We start from the raw sequence: 11,364 nt of genomic DNA on the forward strand, positions 1-11,364 counted from the left end.
ATATTAAGGTTTGAAGATTTTTTGATGACGTCATCAACCCGTCCATTCCGAAACGGATTCGGGGACCCAGGTTTGGGAAAATAACTTAAATTAGTCCTAGGTGGTCCCTAGTTACCCACGCAGTAAAAAATCATTGACGTCACCACCTCGTTTCCTAGTTATTTGGCCTCAAAGTTTTAGGTGCACTGTGATGGCTTCATTAATTTAATATAGGATATTGACGTTAAAGTAGTGTTATTTTCGTCGCGCCGTAACGTCAGAAAATTTGACATATTAGAGTTGCATTTTTCGGCAACATCAAAGGAAAATGAAGACATCCACTTTGCCTGTCACAGACACACAGACACACTTAGCGTATTATTATATAGATAATAATACGCTAGGTGTGACTGTCTGTCTTATCGACTAGTATAGATAATAATTACTGTAATATTTTAAAAAATAAACCGAGTGAACCCATTGCAAAACTAAGCGCCATTTTAAGATCAGGATGTGCAAACATTTAAAAATCTCTCACTTGATTAGTAAAAAAAGATCTGTTCAGTCTAGCCTTGTTACTTTCGATTTTGATCATTCCTTGCACTGTGTCAATACTCCTTCTTTTGACTATCTTTCGAATTCATCGCTTTAGTCTTACGATTTCAAATCCACCTTGAAGGAGAGCCTTTTATTTAACCGTGACAAACCAGTTTCGAATAGAACCATTCAATCTATGCCTCTAGAAATATTCTAGTGTGTAATCTTCTATTGTTTTTATTTATCAACTTTATATAAAACCTTGTAATTTTGAGCCATGCTTGTAGAGACGTGATCATCCGGTGCAGTATTCCCCCGAAAGCTTTTCAGTAAATACATGGATTGTTTCTTTTTGCTTCTGATTTTTTTTTTCTTTTTGGATAGCAGCTTTCAGTCGCCATAGTAAAGTATGAAGTATGTTAATTTTAATTACAAATTGACGTAGAAATTTTAAGGTTATATGTTTTAGATTGTTTTTGAAAAAGGATAAGAAAATCCTGATGTGTCAGTTTAATAAAAGATTACAAAGTTTAAATGAGCACGGCTATAGTGCAGAATAGAGTTTCAAGCAGAACGGCGTTAAAATGTCGCAAAATGGCAAAGATAAAGCAATATCTAAAACATATTAAAAATTTGATTAAAAAAAAGAAGAATTCCTCGAAAAATCCAGTATTGTATTTATTAAGGTTTCACCACAAAAGCATTATGATTACGGTATTTTTCTATCATTTCATAATGGCTGCTTAATCTGAATACTGGCCCGCGATTGGTTCAACCAGTATTATGACGCGTACCCGACTGCAAGAATAGCTAGCTGCCTCTAAATCTATGTTTCGTAGCTAGCAAAAAACTTAAAATTGGTGTGTTTAAGATTTATACGTAGCTAGAAAACGTGATGAAATATTCACCTTAACATGTGAAAACATACAGAAACTAAATAATCCTAAGAAAGAATAGGAAACAAAGTACTCAGAAGAAAAAAGGATTAAAAAGAGACCTACAAATTTCAAACATCACTTCCAAACAAAAATACCCTTCGCAAGCATAGCATGTTTCCTCCGTGGGCATGTTGAGAACCGCGAAGAGGTTGGATTTGTTATTAGTGAAAATAGAGTCTAGTGATTGGTCTATTACGCGTGAGTGGTCAAAAAAAGGCTCATAAAAAAACGGGGTCTGGCGGAATCTAAAATAAAGAAGCAGGGCCGTCGGGATTTTTCGCGGGTCTCGCTAATTGCGGCGCCATGTTGCGCAGGGAGAGACAGACGGAATACGGCTATTATTAGTTTGTACAGAATAAAGAAATACATTAAAGCTTACCATTAAAGCCCTCTAGAAAGGATACATGTCACTCTTCCCTGCTCTCGCGCTCTTTGTTGTTTGTTGTCCCGCTTTTTTTACCCTGCTTTTTTTAGTACATTCTCACAAAGAAGAGAGACAGGTCGAGTCTGCAGTCACATTCCGACTGCATCATTTTGATTGGTTGACTTTTTTCAGGGCAATTTCGCAATAACCGAAAATAAATATGTTGATCCGTGGTCGTTTGAACTGAGATAAGCGTATGCTATCGCACAATTTTATTATGGTAAGGCCGATTTTTTGAATCGTGCTTCTAATTTATTGCTTCGGATGTTTCAAATGCTGTCTCTAAAGCTCTGAACCAATTCACCTTTTCAATAAAACCTTTGATAACTAGAAGCTGTGGAGAATATTTTGAATGGAGTTGATAAATTAAATTAAAAACACACGAGTGACCACTAGTGACCACAAGTGACCACGAGTGACCACAAGTGACCACGAGTGACCACGAGTGACCACAAGTGACCACGAGTGACCACGAGTGACCACGAGTGACCACGAGTGACCACAAGTGACCACGAGTGACCATGAGTGACCAGGACTAACACCACGAGTGGCCATGATTGACCACGAGTGAACACGAGTGACCACAAGTGACAACGGAGGACTACAAGTGACTGCAAGGTATGAAAAGCTGAAAATATTTCAAACGATACTGAGGGACCAAGTGAACTGGTGAGATATAATAGAATTCTGCTGTGTGTACAAAAGAAGCATGTGGAAACCGTATAGTTTTTTGAAAATTCGAAAACGCCAACCAAAACTGAAGAGTATGAAGCATGTGGAAACCATCCACTTTCGAACAAAACAATGTTCGATCGCACCTGTTGTAAAACGTTCTAATACACTCAATCATAGTGCCGTGTTTTTCCTGCGCGCGCAGAAATTGAGGTAAGGTATCTCAATTTTAACAATAAAGTAGATTTAATGAAGTTGAGTTTTGTCGTTGGTTAACGTAGTTGTAATAATCGTAGTAAGTAATGATAATCGTAGTAAGTAATAATAATCGTAGTAAGTAATAATAACCGTAGTAAGTAATAATAATCGTAGTAAGTAATAATAATCGTAGTAAGTAGTAATAATCGTAGTAAGTAATGATAATCGTAGTAAGTAATAATAATCGTAGTAAGTAATGATAATCGTAGTAAGTAGTAATAATCGTAGTAAGTAATGATAGTCGTAGTAAGTAATAATAATCGTAGTAAGTAATAATAATCGTAGTAAGTAATGATAGTCGTAGTAAGTAATAATAATCGTAGTAAGTAATGATAGTCGTAGTAAGTAATAATAATCGTAGTAAGTAATAATAATCGTAGTAAGTAATGATAGTCGTAGTAAGTAATGATAGTCGTAGTAAGTAATAATAATCGTAGTAAGTAATGATAATCGTAGTAAGTAATAATAATCGTAGTAAGTAATAATAATCGTAGTAAGTAATGATAGTCGTAGTAAGTAGTAATAATCGTAGTAAGTAATGATAGTCGTAGTAAGTAATAATAATCGTAGTAAGTAATGATAATCGTAGTAAGTAATAATAATCGTAGTAAGTAATAATAATCGTAGTAAGTAATGATAGTCGTAGTAAGTAATAATAATCGTAGTAAGTAATGATAATCGTAGTAAGTAATAATAATCGTAGTAAGTAATGATAATCGTAGTAAGTAATGATAGTCGTAGTAAGTAATAATAATCGTAGTAAGTAATAATAATCGTAGTAAGTAATGATAGTCGTAGTAAGTAATGATAGTCGTAGTAAGTAATGATAGTCGTAGTAAGTAATGATAATCGTAGTAAGTAATGATAATCGTAGTAAGTAATGATAATTGTAGTAAGTAATGATAATCGTAGTAAGTAATGATAATCGTAGTAAGTAATAATAATCGTAGTAAGTAATGATAATCGTAGTAAGTAATAATAATCGTAGTAAATAATAATAATCGTAGTAAGTAATGATAATCGTAGTAAGTAATAATAGACGTAGTAAGTAATAATAATCGTAGTAAGTAGCGATTTCCATAATGGATGGAAGAAAATATATATTGTTCATCATCGATTATTTTAATGATTAAGCATTGCCCGAGAATCATTTCCTCAAATTCGTTCTTTGTAAGGAATTGGTGAATTTTGTTTCGGATTTAGCCTGGATTTATTTTGTCAGATGGTCACAATTTTGTATTAAGTTTCGATTTAATTTGACGTATTTTGACAAAATTCACCAATTTCATCAAATTTTCTCCAGAACAAAATTCTCAAATGCGATGAGAAAAGTTGGGCAAGAAATGGCAAATTTAATTCTGAAAAATATTGCTAAATATGAATTTGTGCTTAAAATTTGAGATTACAAGAACTGGTCATGTTAAACATGGCTAAGTTTCCTAGTTCCAGATTATCTTGAAGGCTAACTATTATAAATTTTAATGCTTTTATAGCACAGCTATATATTTGCTACATGCAATAGCTAAATTTTGTATAAACATTAAAATTAATGATAATATTTATGTTGATATTTTCATGTATCTTGTTGGGTAAATAAAAAGTAGAGGAAAGTGATTATAGAAATTCCATCCTCGAAAAAATATGTTATTGTGTCAGAGGTTAAGCAGAATACAAATACAATGCTTTTTGTACTTTTCTAATCAGAAGTTTTGCTAGCTGTACCTACAACCTTGGACAAAAATGTCGAGACGAAGGGAGTTTTTCTTCATTTTTCAAATATGTAACAGTCTAAGTATCTAACAGTCAATTCTCTGCACCCGACAGACTAATCTTTCGCTACTTTTGATCACACGTAGGCCAGGCAGAAAGCGTTGAAAGGTTGCAAGTCACAATCTCTAGCACGCCTGCACACCAAAATAATCCACGTCGGCCCCTAAATTCGTTAAAAATGGCCATGCTGACGTCAGCAGCAATTAGCACATTATAAGACTTTAACCAAACTTTAACTTAACCAAATATCCTAAGATAAGTTCTAAATGCACTGTGAAAGTTTACTCTGAACATTTACAAGTTCATAATGTGTGAATCTAATATAGAAATAGCCTACGCAATTACTTGTGGTGGCGAACTTCGAAATTAGCTGTCTTGTTTCAAAAAAATTTGACCAAAATTGTAGCTATGCAACTTTGACGATTTCAGCTACCTTGCAACTTGTGTTAGCCGTTTATTGTACTCTTAATATTTAATTGAAGAGAAAAGTATGGCTGAATAAATTTAAGATTTATGAAGCTAAAGTTATTGATTCGCATGAAAAAAGGGTGGACCTTTTTTTTATCTTCGTTTACTTAAATATCCTTTTTATATATTGCTTAACTAAAAAATTATCCCTCTTCGTTTTCATCCCTGTTTTTATCATTATAAAAATTGTGATACCTGTGTTCTTTTGGTTGGTTTTGTTTACTTTCAGTTTTACGGAATTTTTATTTACCATTAAGACAAGTTTTTTCAACTGCTTTTTGCTGGACCTTTAAGGCCTAGAAACCTTTAAATCTTCAATTTGGAGTTGGGACTATTCAAGGTTTAATTAGGTAGCCTTTACAAGGACCATTGCGCACATGCGCCAAAACTTTTTAAATGCGCAATAGTTTCATTTCGGTGAATCGTGTTTATTTCGGTGTTATAGACGGAAATGAAATCAACACTTAAATGAGTTTCACTTCACCCGGAATCATGTAAACATTTATAATGACTACACAAGAGACCGAAATGAAATTAATATATACAGATCGAGAGAATTGTCAGCGGTAAAAAAATACTGAATGCGCAATAAAACAATGGATTTGTACATATAGGTCCGCACAGTTTGAGCAATCGCAGCTATGTGCAGAATATTTTTCTCCAAACGAAGCCAAGTACGTAGCCAACCTCGATCCCAGGGCCTGTAGCGTTTTTTGATATAAGGATGAAACGCGTACGAGGCCCTGGTACAACAGTGGCGAGAAAAACTTCTGAAAGCAATTACAAGATGACGATTTAAAATTGTATAATTTAAAAAAGTAAAATTTGAATATTCCGGTCTGTGAATTATCTAGCACATCCACGAAAGTTTCAATAATGTAACCATGTAACGATTTGTTGTGTTATGGGGGGGGAGGGTACTCCACCCCACGGGTGAAAATAAACAAAAAAAAAAACTAATATATAACTTGTGAATCACAAAATCTTTGCTCGAGAGAATGCCATGTTTGTTCCCGTAACGGTCGCGCGCTGTAGTGAACATTTCAACAAAATTGACCGTAAAAAATCGATCGTCGAATTTGATGAATGGAAATTAGGCTTCTATTTGTCATCTCTAAAATAAATTATGACTAACGAATTTTAAATTGTCGTATTACTGATGATATTCTCCACAGGTTTGTGAAATAAATAGGCAGGCATTAATTTTTCAGGGAAAATTACTTTCAATGACGTCATTGGAACAAATAGTGAAGTTACTGTTGTATTCTCATTTTACAGAAAATACTATAGTCAGCATGTCAAAAAGCATGGTATACCTAGAGAATATTGTATTTTTTAAAAAAAGTTGAAGAAAAGAGTATTCCTGTCGAAAACTTTTCTGCTACCCATATAGTGCCTTAGCAACCTTCTGGTTATCACCTGGTAACAAGCAAATTAAATAATAAATTAGACATATTAATTAATGCAACATCATCAACACTTTTATGATGGCCGCCCAAAAAACCGTCCCGCAGAACCTTATCTTCGGCTCGCCCGGAGCCCCTAGAAAGAGGCTTCAAATAACATACAGAAAAAATAATCATTGATAAGCGCATTTCAATAAACCTCAAACACGCTCACCCTTAGAATTGACAATCTCCATTGAAAACAGCAAGACGCACTGAAAACGTGGATTGACCGCTGCGCAAAACGGAAGTAAAATCGGATTAGATAAGGCAAGCTACTTTTATTCGTTTTAATATTTCATAACAAAAAATGAATCAAGTAACAGGAAACAGAAATAACAAGAAAAAACAAATTATGCGTTGTTGACATCATCGTCAAGTATGATTTATTCTGGTCAAAGTTTTTCAGCATGGCAGCTTTTTGGCTGTTTTTTAAATTTGCTAAAAGCCTCAAATAGCCAATACTTCACAGTCCGTAAGTCAGGTAATCCACGCCGTAAAGACGCGAGAACTTTCCAAAAAGGATTGTTTTCATAAGCAGTAAATAATGCCTTTTAACAATGAGTATGTGGTTAGATAGATTTGCAACCTCAAGAAGTCTCAGATTTAAGAAAATTACGTTTTGTGACAACAATTAATAATTTTGGTACAGCCATAAAATATTCTCTCAAATACTTTTTTCTTCTTTAATAAAAAACACATGATTTTCATTCTAACAACAGTAATTTCATTACGTTACCATTGTTGCGATTACACAACTTCGTTTATAAAAATATTTAATGCTCTTTACCATTAACCGGATAAACTTTTAGTATCCTCATTATCTCTTTAGAAGCAGCAGTATCTATTTGAAAGTAAATAATACGTCCGGAGCAATCAAAGCAGGGCATCTTAGTTTTCTATATAATAACATAAAAATGCATTGAAAAAAAATGATTTCAATTATTACAAGCAGCGTCTTATGAACATGCAAACGTTAAAATTTTCTGGGTATATTTGTATTTACTTGCGTTGAAAAAAAAGCTATTTGATTGGTTAAATCATCGTGGGAGTTGCAATTACAAACAAAATTACAATTTGATTGCTTAAATTAACAACGCTGAAAGAAATACAGATATTCCTGAAGAATTCGATAAAATAGAAGTATAAAGCTGTTTTTGTGAGAAAGAACAGTTGGCTGTAAAAAGAATCAAACTTGTGCGTAATTAAAATCAGTTTTCTTTCAAGAGACTCATGATTACTGTTGAATCATAAATGAGTCTTTTCCTTGGAAAGAGTTGAGAAGGAAGGATGCTTATTGCACCATTGCTGTTGTTTCAGTTATAAAATAGTAAATTTTTCGTCCTTGCCTAGGTTTAGTTGGAAATAAGATCGGTTGACTATGTTTACTAACAACAGTACTGAATTATCACCAATAAAAGAAATTCGACCAATGGTTGGCTGTGCTCTTGAATTTAAACCGGTATATCATGTGTGTGGTGGGATTCTTGCATTCCTCATAATTTCAGTTAATGTGTTTGTTCTACACTTATTTATCAAGAACAGTAAGTTGAGGGCGTTACCTGCAAACTATTTGTTGATAAGTTTGTCAGTAAATGATTTACTGTCTGGTATTTCCGTTTTAATCCATTTTATACCGTATTACTACTTGGATTTTCACGGGTGTGGTCGAATGATTCAAAACTTTGACCATTCATATTTTTTAGCTGCTGATATTACTACGTATGTGCTACTCATATCAACAGTTGCACATTTAGTCCTCTTATCTAGTGAGCGATGCATATCGTTGTTATATGCGTTGCGTTATCAACTTCTAATAACGCGTGGTCGCGTGTTAATCGCTTTATTCTTAGCTTGGGCCATTGGTTTTGTAGCTGGTGTCATACAGCTAATATGGACTTTACCATTTTTATATTCACCAAGTTATGAAACTCAGAAGAAGATGATATTATTAAATCAAGTTTATACTAAAGTCATGATAATCGGCTTTGCGTTCATTCCAGTGTTCATTCTCACCGTTGAATATACATGGTTATTGCTATTGGTGCGCCGTTTGGTCAAATCAGTACCAAAAATTGACAGGTCACATAAATCCTTGAAAGAAAAGAAAACTTTAATTATTTACTGCAGTATGTTCGTATCGTTCCTAACCTTCTGCGTACCTTACTTATTGATAAAGTTGCTAATTAGCGAACACACGAAGTCTGTTGAAAAGTTACCTGCTGAGTTTCTGGAGGGAGTCTTCCTCTTGCGATTTGTTATTTCGTTGGTGAATCCATTGTTGTATACGCTTTATAAAAGTGACTTTCGACGAGCAGCAAAAATGTTGTTTTCGTTTTGCTGGATGGAAAGAAAAAGAGGAAGCAGTATTAGTTTTACTTCATACCTCCACAACACTGAACACACGGTGGACGATAGATCGTTACTGCACCCTAGTAACAATAATGGTAGACATGAAAGATATGAAATGGCAACCCGTAATTACCGATGAAGATATTTCTTTTATAAGTTTCATTTTTATGAGAAAAAAGTTTTTTTTTAAAGTCAAATTACTTTCTTTTCTTACTCGACCATCTATTATATGGTCATAGGCTTCGCGCACATATATCCCCCCCTTCCCTTATAAACGGTTTCCATTCACCACACGAAGCTCCTTCATATTGTTCTATATTTTTGGCTGTTTTGTTCCTTTTTATCAGGGTTGCAGGAAGAAGAGTCTTCTGCTTTTAGTCCTCCATTGTAGTAAATTTAAATACATCAATTTTAAAAAATTTTGAGCATTTTATTTTTCAAACAAAATACTGCCTGACATTTATTTTGGACACTTATTTATTTTTTAAAACACTTAACGTCGAAACATCTTTGAGCTCAATTTATTGAGTTTTCTGAACTCGTGCTATTACTTTTCCAACATTTAATAAAAAAAATAGTTTACAGTATATAAATATATTTTTTTACATTTTGTGCCTTGTAAAATTACTGTAATAGTAAAAGATATACAAAATGCTCACAATGATTTTATTTTAGTGTCAGAAATTCTCGCCGTTTGAAAGAAAAAGCCATTTTTGTGCAAATAAGTTACTTTTGCGATTTTCAGGGGAAAAATTAAATGACACGAACAGTAATAATCCATAGTTTGGATATCAATGCGGATATTTATAAGTTTGTGTTCACTTTATTATTATGGCAATTTTAAGTGATAAACTTCTACTGTAGTGGTAACCATGTTCGCGACATTATACTCTTGTTAATAAAATTAACAACAAAGTAATAGGGATACCATGAGGTCCAAACTTTGCCGACATCGTCGTCGTCTGTCCTCAATTTTTCGTTGGTATTACTGTTGTAGAAATAAAAAATATGGACCATTTGAAGTTAATGATTTAAAAAATTTTAAAACAAAAGAAATGCAGAAAATTTATAGAAATTATTTGCTCAGCGAGTTAAGAGTTAAATTTCTTTCTTCCTGATAAAATTGATCTATGCTGGCCAAAAATATTTATTGTTGATCTATATTTTGGTCGGCCCTACTTTTTGTCACCTCAAAAATTAACCCATTGGGTCTTCAAGCAGGCTAGTAAGCAATATTTTCAAGCAATATTTCCAAGCAATATTTTCAAGCATTTTTTTGTGATACCTAGGAGGATCTTCCTAGGTGATATACATATCATTAGGATCCTAATATCAATTGTACTGTGTGAGCGCAAAGCGATGATTTTCAAAATTTTGTAAGCATAATATGTCGTATAAAAAATTTTACTCGTATGTTTCGCTTGCTAAAAAATGCAAATAAACATTGTTTTCTTATTTTTTATTTATTTTAATCTAACAATTTATACTGTTTGTAGAAAATCTCCTAACTTCCCAAGTTTGGCCTAAAACGGTATCTAGGCAACAGAAAAACAAACTTTTTATTGTCACCATTTTGTTCAGCAAAAGCATATTTCTCATGCGAGCCCCTTCAGTCAATTATGTCAAATCCATAAATCACCCGGGGCACATGTTACAGGAAAATGGCGCTCGGTGCAAACAAGGTATATACTAGTCGACTAGTTTCTTTAGTAAGACTTACAGTTTCCAATATTTACTTTTTTCTAGGTTGTCGTCCAAAATTATCTCGCTGAGTTTTTTATTCGCTCAACCTATCTAATCTTTGTAACGACAGTGCGCGCATTTTCTGTATAGCAACCTTCCATTATCATGTTACTAAGCGGTTTCTCATACACAATTAAAACATAAACAAATGCATAAAATTATTAAATATAAAATATACAAATAAATACAATTATGTAGGGTTGACAGCTTGTAGTGAAGTCAAACCCACTCTGTAAATGCTTTTTTTGTAGGCTTGGATTCTCCGACACGATATTTTTCGAAGTGTCTTTGGCACTGATACAGGCAAATTTAGGGTTTCCGATAGCTCAATTAGTTATCTCTGGATAAGAAGCAATGTTTTTATCTCCTGCTATTATAGAAGCATACTCCACTTTCAAAAATAGTGAAAGATAAATATTATACATCTGTAAAGTTTTATGAAAACTAAATTCATAGTACCGCAATTACCGAGACACGCGCAATTTAAAATGAGTATCATTGTGGTATTAAGCTCATATTTTTGTTTTTGTAATCGAAACAGCAAAAGTTCGTTAAAAACATGACCGAAAACTTAATTTTGCAGATTGCAAAAAGAAAAACGATAAAAAGTCGAGAACAATAGCAATTTTAGAAATTATAAGCATTTTGTGAATTGGGCAAAAATTCGCTAAATTACAGACATTTAATTCTTGCAAAACTTTTTCAGGCAGAAGTATCTGTAGCGTCGTTTCATAGTTGATAAATATTTATTTAGCTAATAGACTTGAATAACGATAAT

At 33.3% G+C, this 11,364-nt stretch overlaps 2 protein-coding genes across 2 annotated transcripts; one reads left to right on the forward strand and one right to left on the reverse strand.

Annotated features, from left to right (window-relative positions):
• Window positions 1-743: 743 nt before the first annotated feature.
• Window positions 744-4,175, reverse strand: LOC130649092 (uncharacterized). The gene has a single exon (XM_057455292.1). The coding sequence runs from the start codon at window positions 3,957-3,959 to the stop codon at window positions 2,823-2,825; it is 1,137 nt and encodes a 378-aa protein (XP_057311275.1). The 5' UTR covers window positions 3,960-4,175; the 3' UTR covers window positions 744-2,822.
• Window positions 4,176-7,389: 3,214 nt separating this feature from the next.
• Window positions 7,390-9,480, forward strand: LOC130649417 (growth hormone secretagogue receptor type 1-like). Its single transcript, XM_057455691.1, has one exon. The coding sequence runs from the start codon at window positions 7,873-7,875 to the stop codon at window positions 8,980-8,982; it is 1,110 nt and encodes a 369-aa protein (XP_057311674.1). The 5' UTR covers window positions 7,390-7,872; the 3' UTR covers window positions 8,983-9,480.
• The last annotated feature ends 1,884 nt before the right edge of the window (window positions 9,481-11,364 follow it).

The sequence above is a fragment of the Hydractinia symbiolongicarpus genome, chromosome 7, assembly GCF_029227915.1.
Source record: "Hydractinia symbiolongicarpus strain clone_291-10 chromosome 7, HSymV2.1, whole genome shotgun sequence".
Lineage (NCBI taxonomy): Eukaryota > Metazoa > Cnidaria > Hydrozoa > Anthoathecata > Hydractiniidae > Hydractinia > Hydractinia symbiolongicarpus.